At 43.1% G+C, this 18782-nt stretch overlaps 1 protein-coding gene across 1 annotated transcript in view; it reads right to left on the minus strand.

The window, feature by feature from the left end:
- Window positions 1–14431, minus strand: part of LOC117346150 (vomeronasal type-2 receptor 26-like) — a 53042-nt gene extending 38611 nt beyond the window's left edge. The window contains exons 1-2 of the mRNA XM_033915552.1: window positions 14379–14431; window positions 6701–6992 (exon numbers count right to left, since the gene is read on the minus strand). Of these exons, the coding sequence (XP_033771443.1) occupies window positions 6701–6992; window positions 14379–14431 (345 nt within the window). The remainder of the gene's footprint in view (window positions 1–6700; window positions 6993–14378) is intronic.
- Window positions 14432–18782: the final 4351 nt, after the last annotated feature.

Raw genomic sequence — 18782 nt, forward strand, 5'->3', positions numbered from 1 at the left:
TGATGTTTCTATGCATACTATTTCTACAATGCTGGAGCTTGTGTTGTTTCGGTTTATCTCTCCTGTCTGCTTTCTGACTCATGGAGATGTTATCCTGTTTATTACAGTTCTTTGTGTTATTGCAGAACATACTGATATATACCTGTATATATTGCTGTCTTGCAATTGTACATAACAATTTCTCTCCTCATGTATTTGTTATGTCACTGATAATCATTCTTATTTTCATTGAATGACACTAACCTGTTTTTCCTTAAATGTGAAGGGATTTAATAATCCTGTGAAGAGACTTAAAATCATGTGCTACTCAGAACAACATCGCCCTGATATTGTCTTCTATCAAGAAACGCACCTTAACGCCACTGAAGCTGTCAAAGTCGCCCCCAAGTGGATCTTACGCCCTGTTATTTTCACCGTCCCTGGGTATGAAGAACGATGTCATCACCCTGATCCGAAAACGCTCTGACATTAGCATTCTCTCATCATCCTGTGATGCAAATGGCAGATGGCTCAGAACCTCACTAGCTATAGGGGTCTCTTATTTTCATGTATACAACGTATTTGCTCTAATCAAGATTGTCCTACCTTTTTTGAGTCTCTAGTGGATGATATTAGCGCTGTCAGCCACCAACCCATAATTCTGGGTGGAGATTTCAATCTTATCTTGAACCCGGAAAAGGATAGGAAGCCGAGAGTATCCTTCAGGAAATCTAAATCGTGGTTCTGTCTTCAGGACCTTCTTTTCAAACTGAAGTTGGTGGGTCATTGGAGATTGCTGCACATTGCTTGGAGGATAGGGCATTCACATTCTTCTTTCTGCTGCATTCCTTTTACTCTCGCATTGATTTTTTCTTGATGAGTTACTCCCTGGTGCCTAACTTGGACGCCGCTGAAATTCAGCCAATCACAATATCGGATCACTCTTCAATAACGCTCACCTTTACTGGTATTGTTCCACCGAAACCACCGAGTACATGGAGGCTCAATTCCTCTCTTTTAACAGACCCTTTATTTATTGATCACATCAATACCCATATTCAGGAGTATTTTGTTCTTAACAGAGTCGAAGAGACTTCGTGGGAAATAACATGGGATGCATTCAAATTGTATATCCGAGGTGTTATCATCTCCTATTCCTCCAGGAAGAAGAAGGAACGCACATGCATAAGAACATAAGAAGTTGCCTCCACTGGGTCAGACCAGAGGTCCATCTCTCCCAGCGGTCCGCTCCCGGGGTGGCCCATCAGGTCCGCGACCTGTGAAGTGGTTTCTGGCCACTTCCATAACCTACCTCAAGTTCTATATGTACCCCTCTATCCCCTTATCCTCCAGGAACCTATCCAAACCCTCCTTGAACCCCTGTACAGAGTTCTGGCCTATCACATCCCCCGGAAGCGCGTTCCATGTGTCCACCACCCTCTGGGTAAAAAAGAATTTCCTAGCATTTGTTCTAAACCTGCCCCCTCTCAATTTCTCTGAGTGACCCCTAGTGCTTGTGGCTCCCCACAGTTTGAAGAATCTGTCCTTATTTACTTTCTCTATGCCCTTTAGGATTTTGAAGGTTTCTATCATGTCCCCTCTAAGTCTCCTCTTCTCCAGGGAGAACAGCCTACTTCTCTCACTGGAGTCTAAGATATCGTTGTTGGAATCTTCCCATTTTGATGATCTTTCTAACCTGGCCATCCAAACCAAATTAAAAAAAGTACGGTATGAATATAACCTACAACTTAGCACTGTTGCCGCCTCTGAAGTGTTACTTCAAGCCTCACATTATTATGCCACCTCAAAAAAGCTGGTCATCAATTAGCCAATTATTTGAAATTGAAGACTGAGAAGACGTCCATCCCAGCCATCAAATCTAATACTGGCGAGCTGCTAACAAATACCAATGATATCTGCCATCAGTTTCACTCTTTTTACCGAGACCTTTACAGCTCGGAGATGCCCTCTCTCTCTAAGATTGATGACTACCTTCAGAATATGATTGGTCCTAAACTGGATGCAGGAGATAACAAGATTCTCTCTTCCCCACTGGAAGTTGAAGCTCTCACTGAAGTTTTAAGCTCTACTGCTAAATACGAGGCTCCATTACATTCCAGGACTCCATCTTACCTGTGCTATTACGATTCCTATCTCATCTTATTATTTGGGACTCAGCTTCTGGCTCCTTCACGGAAACAGTGATTATTGTCTTGTTGAAGCCAGAAAAGGATCCGCTACATGTTCAACACTATCGACCTTTATCTCTAATCAACTTCGATATTAAAATCTATGCAAAACTGTTGGCTTCTAGACTTCAACTTGTTCTACCCAAAATTATCCACACAGATCAAAATGGCTTCATGAAAGGCAGACTAGCCAGTGATAACTCCAGACTGTTTTCTCATATCATCTCACAGGCTTCCTGCAGCAAGACATCTTTTGTTGCCATGGCCTTGGATGCCGAATAGGCCTTCAATCGTGTTGAATGGACCTACATGTTTAGGATTTTATCATGGTTTGGCTTCGAAGACTCCTTCATCCAAATGGTCCTTGTGTTGTACTCCAATCCAACTATCAGGCTTCATGTCAATGGAATTTTTTCTGACATGTTCTCGTCAACGAGAGGCACCAGACAGGGTGCCCACTATCTCCTTTATTATTCAATCTGGTATTGGAGCCTTTGTTAATAGCTATTAGAGCAAACTCATCCATCAGTGGTTTTCAACTCAATGATGTGACTATTAAACTATTGGCATATGCGGATGATATTCAACTGTACACCTCGGTAGATTCCTTACCTGCAGTTATACAAACGATAGAAGACTATTCCCTCATCTCTGGATACAAGCTTAACACATCAAAAACAGAAGTCGTGCATTGTCTGGTTGCCCTTGTGGTGACAATATCTGTGCCCTTCATCTTAAATACACTCCGACGAAGATGAAATACCTGGGCGTCTACTTTGGTCCATTAATAGAGGTGACACGTGATTTTAATGTAACTTACATCTCGGACATTATCCTCTCTACCACTTCCAGATGGTCGCCTTTGAAATTGTCCTGGAAGGGTCGTCTGGACTCAATTAAGATGGTCTTAGCCCCCAAAATCACTTACATCTCTCTATGATTCCATTCCTCCTTCCACTTGCTGCTTACAAAAAATTTGAATCTACACTGGTCAAATTCCTTTGTAATGCTAGGACTCCACGTATTGCTCTGAAAAAACTGAAATGTGTCAAAGCGAATAGTGGGGTCAATAATCCTAGCTTTTACGATTATCACTTAGCCTTTTTATGTAGACAGGGCTCTCAATGGCTTACAGATCCTGATGCTGTTCATGGTCCTGCATGGCTAAAATTGAAAAATGCACTCCTTCCAAATGAACACCTCATGTATATCCCTTTTGCCTCTGCGGATACCACTCTCTGTGCTAATATTATCTTATCGTCTACCAGAACCGCACTAAAGGAATTGGATAAAATTGCTCCTATACCAGCTCTCCTTTATGGCGTAACCCACTCTTGCAAATACAGGGTCAATATATTGAATGGAAATCTTGGCGCAAAAGGGGTATTTGGTTCATTCGACAGTTGATGTCTGATCACACTTTCATAGAATATCCAATACTAGCTACTACTTATGATCTAGGCCCGACTCAACACTATAAATGGATACAGTTGAGACATTGTTTGTCGTCATACTTTAAGAGGCTCAAGTTGACATCGGATTTACCAACTATCCTCCAGTAGTCTGCCTCAATCAACTCTTCCTCTGGTCAAGCATCGGCGTGGTATAAGTTGCTGCATAAACAGAAATTTCCTCCGCCCACTGCTCTCCACGATATTTGGGCTCACGACACAGCAGTGCCTGTTGACTTTTGTGACTGGGAAGATCTATGGCTGTCCTCTTTTAAGGCACTAAAATCATCTGCAATTATGCACACAGTCCTCTTTTTCTATCATCGTGCTTACTGGACACCACTCAAGCTATCAAGACTGGGGCCTTCAACATCAAACCAATGCAGGTCTTGTTTACAAGCTGTGGGTACTCTAGACCATATGATATTTCACTGTCCTCAACTGTTCCCATTTTGGTCTGTGGTCTGGGCTACTGTGCGGCAGATATTTCCCATATATGAAGAGCTTTCATTTTCGATTGTCATCTATGGTGTAGCTGCTCTTAAGAAGAACCAAGTGGACAAATATGAAACTAAACTTCTTAAATGTCTATTGCTCATTGCAATTAAAACAATACTGTCCAATTGGAAAGATTTCTCGTCTCTTCATCACAACTCTTGGTGGAATACTGTCAGTCTGTTCTCAAAATACGAACTCATAGCTGCTGAAAAGACTAATTCTTATTGTTCATATAATAGAGTGTGGTCACCGATTCTGTCTTATTGCAAGTCACAGTAACTACTTTTTTTTTTTTGCTGATTTAGTCTACCCTTCATGTTGGTTCGCCTTGGCATATTGATGCGCACTTTTATCTTTATTTGTCTGACTTAGTTGTACACTTGTTTGCACCTGTTTAGATTATAATGCAATGTGGTCTTTGATCTGACATGGTATATTGTTTCACTGCACATCTTATGTATCTGATTGTGCTCCTGTAAAACACAATTTGTTGTTTGCTGCTTTTGTGTTTTTGTCTACTTCTAAAAATTTAATAAAACTGATTGAACTTAAAAAAACATACATAGTTGGTATATCTTCTAATTACAATCCATTTGCAAATTGCATACTTCAACAGACTCTGAATTGATTGAACAGTTTCTTTAATAAATGAAGCAAAAAAAACTTAGTCAGATGGATTCAACGCAGTTCAAGCCTGTTACAAATCTTACTCTACCAGCATATCAGAGTTAAGCTGGGAGGCCCTGATTCTGTATAGGACGCCCGGGAGAGGTGTCCTATACAGAATCGGGCCTACTCTAACCCAAATTCTGTAACCGGCGTCCATGTTACAGACGCTGGTTAGAGAATCGGGTTAGAGTAGACTCGGCCGCTACACTTATCGTGGCAAGGTATAAATATAGTGGCCGCCTGTCTGATCGCCGGCAGGAGGGTGCCCAACCCCTCCTGCCGGAACAATCCCCCAAACTCCCAATCGCCGACAGGAGGGTGCCAAAACTCTCCTGCCGGAAAGCCGCCCCCACCCCCCAAAACTCTTGATCGCCAGCAGGAGGGTGTTGAATCCCTCCTGCCGGAACATCCCCCCAAACTCCCAATCGCTGGCAGGAGGGTGCCAAACCCCTCCTGCCAGAAAGCTGCCCCCGCCCCCGCAAAACTCTTGATCGCCAGCAGGAAGGTGTCCAACCCCTCCTGCTGGAAAGCCGGAACCCCTCCGGCCCCCCCCCATGCTAACGACCCCCCCCCCCCGATGACTCCCCTAACCTCCCTCCCAACTAACCTCTAAATTATTTGCCGGCTGGACAGGTCTTGCTGCCGTCCAGCCAACAGGCCTGACTCGTCGAAATGAGACAGGCCCGCCCCTTCCCGGCCCATCCCCACTAAGTCTAAGGCCTGATTGGCCCAGGCTCTAGAAGCCTGGGCCAATCAGGCCTTAAGCATAGTGGGTCCGCCCATCCCCACTAATCCTAAGGCCTGATTGGCCCAGGTGCCTACGAGCCTGGGCCAATCACACCTTAGGGTTAGTGGCGATGGGCAGACCCGTTATGCCTAAGGCCTGATTGGTCCAGGCTTCTAGAGTCTGGGCCAATCAGGCCTTAGACTTAGCAGGGATGGGCCAGGAAGGGGCAGGCCTGTCTCATTTCGACGAGGCAGGCATGTCAGCTGGACGGCAGCAAGACCCGTCCAGCCGGCCAACAATTTAGAGGTTAGTTGGCGGGGAGGTTAGTTGTGGGGGAGGTTAGGGGAGTCATTGGGGGAGTCCAGCTTTCCGGCAGGAGGGGTTGGGCACCTTCCTGCTGGCGATTGGGAGTTTCAGGGGTGGGGTAGCTTTCTAGCAGGAGGGGTTTGGCACCCTCCTGCTGGTGATCAAGAGTTTCAGGGGGAGGGGGTGGTGTTCCGGCAGGAGGGGTTGGCCACCCTCCTGCCGGTGATCGGACAGGCGGCCACGGCCGCTATACGTATTGCAAGTAATGCTGGCCTACATTTTAAGCGTCTCTTCCTCTACTAGGGATATGTGTAGAGTTGCCTAGGTTCGCCTAAGGCCCTTAGGTGAACTTAGGCGTGTTGTAGACCTCCCTAGGCTCCCGGAGGTGCCTTCAATATAGACTGATTAGACAGCTGTAGGACGCCTAAAGCTGCCTAAAATCAGGACAGCACTTTGCAGAATCAGGGCGGAGTGTCCACCTTTTGGAGATGACACCATTATCCAGACTTAGAAATAAACCTAAGCTGTGTTAGATCATTAGAACTAAAGGGTAATAAAACCTGGTGGGAGAATGTTGCTACTCAGGTTCTCATTTAGCCATGTGAGCTGCAATATGACCATTGCTCTCTCCAAGACTGGAGAAAGAGGCGGGCTTATGCTCTGCAGAGTCTGTAGAAATAGCCTAGTTCTCAGGGAAAGCAAAGCCCTCTGAGGATTTAAGTCCACAGAGCATACATTGCTTATACATCAATTATAAACCCTTAACTAGTTCTTATACAAGAAACTGAGCAAATGCCCACATAACATGGGGCAGAACACCCTGAATTCTGTTGGGATTGATAAAGAGGTAATCTACCAAGTAAAATAGAGAAGCCTCTTACCTGTGGGTAGTTGTATATCCTGAACACATTGGATATCTGAATTGATTCCTCAGCTTGGAGACCTTCAACTAGAGCAGTAAGGGGGCCATGTGTTTTACATCTGTAATTAGGGATCAAGGTATTCAGTCCTGAAAATATATTCATGGCATCTTGAAATGCAAAGAAGGGATTGTTGAAAGAGTCATAAATGTGGAAGCCCAGAGTGAGGTTGGGTAAGAGCTCAGGGCTATTGTTAATTTCTTCCACTGTAGACACAAAGGCCAGGAAGTCATAGAAGTGTGATTCATAAAATCTATAATGACATTAAAGTGTTTATGCTATTATTATTAGGGGGTCCTCTTTTTAAAAAAAATATATATATATATTAATCAATTTTCCATTATTTATAGAAAGGATTGATAAAGCAAAATCAAATATATACTAAAAGAATTATTGTAATATCAAAAGAAAAAAGAGTTAGCTTAATCAATCTGAAGTACACTGATATTGGAATCCAAGATAGTATTAAGCAGTTTTAGGAACAGAAAAAAGGAAAGCAAAGCATTTGAAGCTGAGGAGAGATGCCACATTCTAATCCTAAGAGTTCAAGTTCCTTCTCTCTCAAAGAATTTCAAAGATAAGAATGTTGTTAAGAGAAAAGATAAAAAAAAAACCCACATATTTGAATGAGTGATATTTCACTATGCATTTGCAAGGATATCTAAAGGTAAAATGTTCCTCTCAATGAAGTAACTCCAGACTTCAAAAGTAGGAATTCACTGCTCTGCTTCTGAGTTTCACATCAGGGAACATTTGAATTTTAAATCCCCAAAATTCCTTATGTCTGTTTTTAAAGAAAAGTTTTAGAACTCTCATGCTTTTTCTACCAATATTGAGACATCCAGCTCAAGGCATGTTCAATTCCACCTGAATTGTAGTAAGGAATCTAGTTCAAGTTTATTGTATTTTATATACCACCTAAGTAGTTTACATAAAATGAAACACATTTGTACAAATGCTTCAAAGGTCATAACTGAAAAGGATTTGGTCCCAATTACTGCCTCACATGCTCTGTCGTTTGTAAGTCAGATGCATCTAGGGACAGTCTCTTAGAAACACAGATGCCCATTATTTCCAGAAACATGTCCAGTTTATTATTAGTCCTGCATCCATTTTTATAGTATTTTACATGTGACGTGAGTACAAGCCATATTTGGTAACAGCATACATTAAAGCTAAAACAAAGTAAGAAGCACAAGGAAAGGTGTGGGGGGGGGGAGAGCACAACTATAGCATATGACACTGTGCTTTATGGTCTAAAGCAGGGGTGTCAAAGTCGATCCTCGAGGGCCGCAATCCAGTCGGGTTTTCAAGATTTCCCCAATGAATATGCATGAGATCTATGTGCATGCACTGCTTTCAATGCATATTCATTGGGGAAATTCTGAAAACCCGACTGGATTGCGGCCCTCGAGGACCGACTTCGACACCTGTGGTCTAAAGTCTAAAGTTGCTTTCTTAGCAAAAGTTTCTTATCTAAATCTCTCAGCCAAAACACACAGCTCTGGAAGCAGCTAGCTTCAAATCAGGATAATAAACACATAAGATAAAATGACCTTGTAGCATGTCAGCAGAATGAAAACAAACTGTGTCTGTTACAAACAAAGATAGAAACTTACAAAGCATATATGTGTCCCTTCAACAACATAATAAAATAAAGAGGGAGACAAACAAAAATTCACATTAAAGGGTAAAGATGGATACAAAAAGAAAAGCAGTAAAGGATACATCATCTAAATTTTAGGTGGGGGAAGGACAAACCAAAAGGAAAGAAAAGGCAAATGAAGAGGCAAAGGGCCTAGAGGAAAAGGAACAATGCTGATGGAATTAATCATGGGTTAAAGACATACTATAAATGGCATCCCAAAAGAAGGCAGTGGTAGGTGTCCTACCGCTGTCTAACCAGCCAATCGGAATGCATGTTTTAGAAAAAAAACTCCTGAGGCAAACCACCTAAAAAGCAGGCACCTCTGGGAACCTGGGGAGGCACACAAGACCGCCTAAGCTTATTTAAGGCTAGACTTGGGCGTGGTTTGACCCAAAAGTAGCCTTAGGTGGACCTAGGTGGTGTACGCATCTTTCTAGGCCAGCGGGAGATGCATACAATGTAGGCCAGCAAAATGCTGGCCTACATTATAAGTAGACACAGCTGCTGAGCAAGGGATCTACCTGCCATGATAAGTTTAGCAGCCACAGCTGCAGATACCCATTTCCCCCCGAATGAATGTGGGAAATGGGATGCCCAATTCCTCCTTCCCAGAACCCCCTACCCCTCTGAATGAAAGTAGCAGGAGGGATGCCCAATCCCTCCTGCCTGGAACCCCCCACCCCCTAAACAAAAGTGGCAGGAGGGATGCCCAATCCCTCCTGCCCGGAACACCTACTCCCTGAATGAAAGTGACAGGAGGGATATTGAATCCCTCCTGCCTGGAACACCCCCCTCCCCCTGTATATCATGGCAGGAGGGATGCCCAATCTTTCCTGTCTGAATCCCCACCTCCCCCCATAGATTGTGTCACCACTGCCCCCACCTGGAACCCCATCCTACTTGAACCCCCTCTCCATGGGGGGGTGTCCCAGGCAGGAGGGATTCCACATCAGAGAGATATCTTGCCACGATAAGCTCAGTGACTTAGAACCTGATTCTCTAACCAGCGTCTGTAACATGGTCATGAGTTATTAGGACACAGACTTTCCTACCCTAATTTCTCATCAAAGAATGATCTCACTTCTGTTCACGTGCTAATAAAAATTGTTGCAATTGAATGGGATCCCAAAAAATAAATTCCGTATCTTGTAACTTAACCAAACATTTACAAGGAAACTTTAAATAAAAAGATGCCTCAAGTGCCAATACTCTAGTTCTCAATTTCAGAAATTCTTTTCTTCTAAACTGTGTAGCTCTTGAGACATCAGGAAATATGCTAACCAAATCCCCACAGAATTTGGTCAGTCTATTTTTAAAATAAAGTTTCGCTAGCCAGTTTTTAATCCATGTGAGTATTTCACCCACGATTCCATGGCTCGCAATTTTAAAAAGTAGTCATTCATGTGAAACCTTGTCTAACGCCTTCTGAAAATCCAGATATACAATGTCGACTGGGTCACCCTTATCTATCTGCCTGTTTACTCCCTTGAAGAAGTGCATCAAGTTCATCAAGCAAGATCTTCTTTTGCTGAAGCCGTGCTGGCTGGTCCTCATCAGATCGTGTCCATCAAGGTGCTCAAAGATACGGACCTTTATCAGCTCCTCTACTATCTTTCCCGGTACCGAGGTCAGACTCACCAGTATGTAGTTTCCAGAATCACCCCTCAAACCTTTCTTGAAGATCGGCTTAATATTCACCACCTTCCAATCTTCTGGAATTTTTCCTGATTTTATTGACAGATTGGCTATTAGTTGAAGCAGTTCAGCTATAACCCCTTTCAATTCCTTGATTATCCTTGGATGGATGCCATCTGGTCCTGAGGATTTATCATTTTTAAGCCTATCAATCTGCTTGCATACCTCTCCAAGACTGACCGTCAACCCTGTCAGTTTCCCGTCTTTGTTTCCCATGGAAAGCCTGCTGGCTTCCGTTATGTTCTGTACATACTCTTCGGTAAACACAGATGCAAAAAATGAGTTCAGTTTGTCGGCGATGGCTTTGTCCTCCTTTAGCACTCCCTTTATTCTATGGTCATCCAACAGCCCCACCACTTCCTTCGTAGGTCATTTCCCCTTAATATATTGAAAGAACGGCTTGACGTTTTTTTCCTCCTTGGCTACTTTTTCCTCGTAGTCTCTTTTGGCCCCTCTTACCACCTTATGTCACCTGCTTTGATGCTGTTTCTGCTTTTTTCAGTTTTCATCCATTTTTGACCTTTTCTATTCCGTAAACTAAGTCTTTTTGTATCTGATCGCTTCTTTCACCATTACAGTGAGTCACGCCGGTTTCTTGTTCTTTTTCCTCTTGGATCCCTTACCAATACGCGGTATATATAGATTTTGTGCCTTGGTGACTCTGTCCTTAAAAAGGGATCATGCTTTTTCTAGCATCTTTACAGTGCTAATCCTCTTCTTAATCTTCTTCCCCTCCATGAGTCTCATCCCTTTGTAATTCCCTTTTCAGAAGTTCAGCGCTATTCCCGTTGTTCTAGATCGATATTTTGCCTCTGTGATCACTGGCTCCCAGCATCCCCTTCTACACCTTGTGCCGGTCCTCGTAGTTCATTTAGAATTAAATTCAGAATTGTGTTTCCTCTCCAAAGTTGAAAGGGGATAGATTCCATACAAACGTAAGGAAGTTCTTCTTCACCTAGAGAGTGGTATAAAGCTGAAACGCTTTTCCAGAAGCTGTTATAGGGGAAAACAACCTCCAGAGATTCAAGACAAAGTTAGACAAGTTCCTGTTGAACAAGAACGTGCGCTGATAGGGCTAGTCTTGGTTAGGGTACTGGTCTTTGATCAGAGGGCTGCGGCATGAGCGAACTGCTGGGCATGATGAACCCAGCAGCGGCAATTCATATGTTCTTATGTCCAGACCACCAAGTCATTTATCTTTATACCCTATTTTCGTCAAAAAATTTGTCCATGTCAAAAACACCTAGAACAAAACCTTTTGACCCCAAGACGTGGCAACAGAGTAGTGGGGGTACCTTATAGGGCACTGCTGTGAACTTCACAAAAAGGATGCCATATAAACATCTCACCACAACTCCCTTATAGGTCATGGTGAGCCCCCAAAACACCCCCCCAAAACTACTAGACCCACCTGTCTATCAATAGCCCTTATGGATACAGGTGCCACCTATATGGCAGTACAATAGGGTTTGGGGGGGTTTGGTGGGTGCACATGTTTCACCATAAATGCAGTGGTTAGAGTGGCTTATGGCCCTAGGTCCTCCTCTTTATGGTTCACTAGCCCACCCCCTCAGACTACTTAAGCCACATCTGTGTAGCTCTACTAGGATTTCATAAGAACATAAGAATTGCCGCTGCTGGATCAGACCCGTGATCCATCGTGCCCAGCAGTCTGCTCATGCAGCGGCCCTCTAGTAAACGACCAGAGTCCTAACTGAGACTAGCCCTACCTGCATACGTTCTGGTTTAGCAGGAACTTGTCTCACTTTTTCTTGAATCCCTGGAGGGTGTTTTCCCCTATGATAGACTCTGGAAGAGCTTTCCAGTTTTCTACCACTCTCTGGGTGAAGAAGAACTTCCTTATGTTCATACAGAATCTATCCCCCTTCTCGTTCTCCCTACCTTGTTCGAGGGAGAAGAGGCCCAGTTTCTCTAATCTTTTGCTGTACGGCAACTCCTCCAACCCCTTAACCATCTTAGTCACTCTTCTCTGGACCCTTTCAAGTAGTATTGTGTCCTTCTTCATGTACGGCGACCAGTGCTGGACGCAGTACTCCGGGTGAGGAGAAGAGGAGAGCAGAAAGGACTACAGGGTGAAACTGAAAGAAGCCAAGAGAGAGATACGTTTGGCGAAGGCACAGGCGGAAGAACAAATGGCTAAAAATGTAAAACAGGGAGATAAAAATTTTTTCAGATATATTAGTGAAAGGAGGAAGATAAAAAATGGAATTGCTAGGCTGAAAGATGCTGGGAACAAATATGTGGAGAGTGATGAGGAGAAAGCAAATGTGCTAAACAAATACTTCTGTTCTGTGTTCACAGAAGAAAATCCTGGAGAAGGACCGAGATTGTCTGGCAAAGTTACACGAGAAAATGGAGTAGATTCTGCGCCGTTCACGGAGGAGGGTGTTTATGAGCAACTTGAAAAACTGAAGGAGGACAAAGCGATGGGACCAGACGGGATCCATCCCAGGATACTAAGGGAGCTCAGAGAGGTTCTGGCGAGTCCTATTAAAGACTTGTTCAACAAATCTCTGGAGACGGGAGTGATTCCTGGGGATTGGAGGAGAGCGGATGTGGTCCCTATTCATAAAAGTGGTCACAGGGATAAAGCAGGAAACTACAGGCCGGTGAGCCTCACTTCAGTTGTTGGAAAAATAATGGAAGTGTTGCTGAAAGAAAGGATAGTGTATTTCCTTGAATCTAATGGGTTACAGGATCCGAGGCAACATGGCTTTACAAAAGGTAAATCGTGCCAAACGAACCTGATTGAATTTTTTGATTGGGTGACCAGAGAGCTGGATCGAGGACATATGCTAGATGTAATTTACTTGGATTTCAGCAAAGCCTTTGATACAGTTCCTCATAAGAGGCTGTTGAACAAACTTGAAGGGCTGAAGTTAGGACCCAAAGTGGTGAACTGGGTCAGAAACTGGCTGTCAGACAGACGCCAGAGGGTGGTGGTTAATGGAAGTCGCTCGAAGGAAGGAAAGGTGACTAGTGGAGTCCCTCAGGGTTCGGTGCTGGGGCCAATCCTGTTCAATATGTATGTAAGTGACATTGCTGAAGGGTTAGAAGGAAAAGTGTGCCTTTTTGCAGATGATACCAAGATTTGTAACAGATTAGACACCGAAGAGGGAGTGGAAAATATGAAAAAGGATCTGCAAAAGTTAGAGGAATGGTCTAATGCCTGGCAACTAAAATTCAATGCAAAGAAATGCAGAGTAATGCATTTGGGGATTAATAATAGGAAGGAACCGTATATGCTGGGAGGAGAGAAGCTGATATGCACGGACGGGGAGAGGGACCTTGGGGTGATAGTGTCCGAAGATCTAAAGGCGAAAAAACAGTGTGACAAGGCAGTGGCTGCTGCCAGAAGGATTCTGGGCTGTATAAAGAGAGGCGTAGTCAGTAGAAGGAAGAAGGTGTTGATGCCCCTGTACAGGTCATTGGTGAGGCCCCACTTGGAGTATTGTGTTCAGTTTTGGAGACCGTATCTGGCGAAAGACGTAAGAAGACTTGAGGCGGTCCAGAGGAGGGCGACGAAAATGATAGGAAGCTTGCGCCAGAAGACGTATGAGGAGAGACTGGAAGCCCTGAATATGTATACCCTAGAGGAAAGGAGAGACAGGGGAGATATGATTCAGACGTTCAAATACTTAAAGGGTATTAACGTAGAACAAAATCTTTTCCAGAGAAAGGAAAATGGTAAAACCAGAGGACATAATTTGAGGTTGAGGGGTGGTAGATTCAGGGGCAATGTTAGGAAATTCTACTTTACGGAGAGGGTGGTGGATGCCTGGAATGCGCTCCCGAGAGAGGTGGTGGAGAGTAAAACTGTGACTGAGTTCAAAGAAGCGTGGGATGAACACAGAAGATTTAGAATCAGAAAATAATATTAAAGATTGAACTAGGCCAGTTACTGGGCAGACTTGTACGGTCTGTGTCTGTGCATGGCCGTTTGGAGGAGGATGGGCAGGGGAGGACTTCAATGGCTGGGAGGGTGTAGATGGGCTGGAGTAAGTCTTAACAGAGATTTCGGCAGTTGAAACCCAAGCACAGTACCGGGTAAAGCTTTGGATTCTCGCCCAGAAATAACTAAGAAGAAAAAAAAAAATAAAATAATAATTTAAATTGAATCAGGTTGGGCAGACTGGATGGACCATTCGGGTCTTTATCTGCCGTCATCTACTATGTTACTATGTTACAATGTTACTATGTTACTATGTGAGGGTGCACCATGGCCCGGTACAGTGACATGATCCCCTTCTTAATCATTCCTAACATCCTATTCACCTGTCAATCAGCACTCTTTCCTGTGAGGTCTCTCCAAGTACCACCCCGGACATCCTTTATTCGTGCATGAAGTTTTTGTTACCGACATGCATCACTTTACACTTATCCACATTGAACTTTATCTGCCATGTTGATGCCCATTCCTCGAGCCTGATTATGTCATGTTGCAGAACTTTGCAATCCCCCTGCATCTTCACTATCTGAATAACTTTGTATCGTTCACAAATTTAATCACCTCACTCGTCGTACCAATGTCCAGATCATTTATAAAGATGTTGAAGAGCACGGTTCAAAGCACTGAGCCCTGCGGCACCCCACTGGTGCTGATATTCTGGAGGCAAGTATGTGTGTTTTTATTCTGATTTTTATGATGGGGGGATCAGTGATCACTGGGTAAGTGTGTGGGGATCTGTACTTTGTGTCTGCAGTGGTTATCTGGTCACTTTGGATACCTTCTGAGCTTTGTTAGGATCACTTTAGATAGCAAATTTTCTTATCTCCATATTAGTACATTTGTCCAGCGATGTTTTCATCGGCTAAGGATGATTAGATCAATTTCTAATCTTTTGGATACTGCGTTTTTGAACATCCTAATTCATTCCCTTGTTATTTCACATATAGATTACTACAACACCCTCTTTAAAGGAATAACAAAAAAAGAACTTATGCGACTTCAGATTGTGCAGAATACAGCAGTAAAAATCATTTATAACGCAAAGAAATATGACCACGTTTCCCCTCTTCTGCATAAGGCACATTGGCTTCCTATGGAGCACCGAATCAGTTACAAACTTCTTCTTTTAATCTTTAAAACTCAATTATACAATCGACCAGAATTTATTGATAAACTACTTATTCCATATAGCCCATCCAGATCTCTCCATTCTGCAGCTCCCAATCTCCTTAACATTCCATCCTTAAAATATATTAATACTTTAAGATCCAATAATTTTGCTGTGACAGCACCTACCCTTTGGAATTCCATTCCCAACTATATAAGGGAAGAAACTTTCGTAGACCCTTTCAAGATTAAGCTGAAGATTTTCCTACTCATAGACGCTTTTGAGACATAACTGCCCTCATTAGGGAAACAATTTCTTCGTTATTTTTCAGGTCTACCCTTTCCTTATTCTTTTCCATGTTCTTTTCATCTGTATTTACGAACGAAGACACAACCAACATACCGGAACCTGAGCAATTCTTCAATGGAAATCAAGCAGAAAAATTAACATCCATGGAAGTGAGCCTTGAAGATGTGCACAGGCAGATAGAAAAACTAAAAACTGACAAATCCCTGGGTCCGGATGGAATCCATCCAAGGGTTCTGAAGGAATTAAAGGAGGAGATAGCGGAACTACTGAAGCAAGTTTGCAACCTATCCCTGAAAACAGGTGTGATACCAGAGGATTGGAAGATAGCCAACGTCACGCCCATCTTCAAAAAGGGATCAAGAGGTGACCCGGGAAACTACAGACTGGTGAGTCTGACCTCGGTTCCGGGGGAAATGTCAGAAGCGCTGATAAAAGAAAGCATCGATGAACATTTGGAAAGAAACGAACTTCTGATACCAAGCCAACATGGTTTCTGCAGGGGGAGATCGTGCTTAACTAACTTATTGCACTTCTTTGAAGGAATCAACAAACGGATGGACAAAGAAGACCCCATAGACATCGTATACCTAGATTTCCAAAAAGCCTTTGACAAGGTGCCTCACGAGTGTCTACTCCGGAAACTGAAGAACCATGGGGTGGACGGAGATGTGCATAGATGGATCAGAAACTGGTTGGCGGGTAGGAAACAGAGGGTAGGGGTGAAGGGCCACTACTCGGACTGGAAGAGGGTCACAAGTGGTGTTCCGCAGGGCTCGGTGCTCGGGCCACTACTATTTAATATATTCATAAATGATCTAGAAATAGGGACGACGTGTGAGATAATAAAATTTGCAGACGACACCAAACTATTCAGTGGAGCTCGGACTAAAGAGGACTGCGAAGAATTGAAAAGGGACCTGAACAAACTAGGGGAATGGGCGACAAGATGGCAGATGAAGTTCAACATTGAGAAATGTAAAGTACTGCATGTGGGAAGCAGAAACCTGAGGTACAACTATACAATGGGAGGGATGTTATTGAATGAGAGTACCCAGGAAAGGGACTTAGGGGTAATGGTGGACATGACAATGAAGCCGACGGCACAGTGCGCAGCGGCCGCTAAGAAAGCAAATAGAATGCTAGGTATAATCAAGAAGGGTATCACAACCAGGACGAAAGAAGTTATCCTGCCGTTGTATCGGGCGATGGTGCGCCCGCATCTGGAATACTGCGTCCAATATTGGTCGCCGTACCTTAAGAAGGATATGGCGATACTCGAGAGGGTTCAGAGGAGAGCGACACGTCTGATAAAAGGGATGGAAAACCTTCCATATGCTGAGAGATTGGAGAAACTGGGTCTCTTTTCCCTGGAGAAGAGGAGACTTAGAGGGGATATGATAGAGACTTATAAAATCATGAAGGGCATAGAGAGAGTAGAGAAGGAAAGGTTCTTCAAACTGTCAAATAATAAAAGAACAAGAGGGCATCTGGAAAAGTTGAAAGGGGACAGATTCAAAACAAATGCTAGGAAGTTCTTCTTTACCCAACGTGTGGTGGACACCTGGAATGCGCTTCCAGAGAATGTAATAGGGCAGAGTACGGTACTGGGATTTAAGAAAGGATTGGACAGTTTCCTGCTGGAAAAGAGGATAGAAGGGTATAAATAGAGGATTTCTGCACAGGTCCTGGACCTGTTGGGCCGCCGCGTGAGCGGACTGCTGGGCATGATGGACCTCAGGTCTGACCCAGCAGAGGCATTGCTTATGTTCTTATGTCCTTCTTCTTCTTGTTACTTTTGTTTGTTTGGTGTATGTACATTTGTTTTTACTGATATATCCCCCGTAATGATAAATTCTGTTTTTAATCAATTGTTTTTATGTCATTGTATGCTGACAATAAATTTTATTGTACACCGCTTTGAATTTCAGATTAAGCGGTATAACAAATTTTTAATAAACCTTGAAACTTAGACCTGTTTTTAGATTGCCTAAGTCACTATGTATAAGTTCCATTTAGGCAGTCTTGTTAAACTTTCGGTTATATTTGCAGTATAACTAAGTCTAGGTCTGCCCATGTCCCGCCCAAATCTTGCCCTCACCACTCCTCCTAAAATGTCCCTTTCAGCTCTGGGCATACAGCAACATTGAAAAGGCCTAAGCTGTTTTTATATACGTCTAAAACCCGTTTTGATTATCGGCACTTGGATGACCTGTCTTTAAGGTTGTCCAAGTGCCAATTTGGGTGGGATTTTAGACATATTTCTATTTTGATTATGAGCCCCTTGGTCTGCTATGCTTCTTACCATCAGCCCATTATTTTGTCACATAATTCAACAAATATTTGGAATGCTTTTGTCAGTTTTGCTCGCTACTGACCACCCTGACCTCTATTCATCAGTGATGCTTTCTCTCCCCTTAGAAAAATGTTTAATCCATTTGTACACTAGCATTTTTCTTCAGGGCATTAACCCCATAAAACTGGACTAACATGTCCCTGATTGTACTTCCACTCTTGCCAAGTTTTAAATTAATGTTTGTTCATTGTTCTAGTTCAAGCTCTGACATTCTCATAACAGCACACAAAAACATGCAACAACAATAATGAACGCCACTCAGCAAGACACCGCCACATGTCAACATGAACAAAACTGTGAGACAATGATATACCAAGGTTTTGAAACCTTACCGAGCTGGTTTCATGGTGCTGCCAACATAAATGCATGGTGGCAAGTTCATGAACTTAATGGTAGGACCTTGTACATTCCAGATTGCTGATTGAATTGAAAAATGAACTTGCAAAGCTATTGTTAGTAATTTTTCTCTAAAATCCAGCATAATACCGGTAGACTGAATAGTGGCCAACATGACATTAGTTTTTAAAAAGGGTTCCAGAGGTAATCTGGGAAAATATAGACCAGTGAGTCTGATGTAAGTGTTAGGCAAAATGGCAAAAATAATTGAAATTACAGAACATATACGTACATAAGCATGGATTAATGACAGAAAGCCAACATGGATGCCTCACCAATCTACTGCATTTCTTTGAAGGGGAGAATGAGCATGTGGATAACAGTGAGCCAGTTGATACTGTGCATTTGGATTTTCAAAAGTCATTTGACAAAGTACCTCATGAAAGGCTTCTGAGGAAATTAGAGAGTCATTGGATAGGAGATAATGTCCCATTATGGATTAAGAACTAGTTGAAAGACAGAAAACAGAGAGTAGGTTTAAATGTTCAATATTCTCATTGGAGAAGGGTAAATAATGGGAATTGCTGCTTTTTAACAAATTTATCAATGATTTAGAGATGGGAA

The sequence above is a fragment of the Geotrypetes seraphini genome, chromosome 12, assembly GCF_902459505.1.
Source record: "Geotrypetes seraphini chromosome 12, aGeoSer1.1, whole genome shotgun sequence".
Lineage (NCBI taxonomy): Eukaryota > Metazoa > Chordata > Amphibia > Gymnophiona > Dermophiidae > Geotrypetes > Geotrypetes seraphini.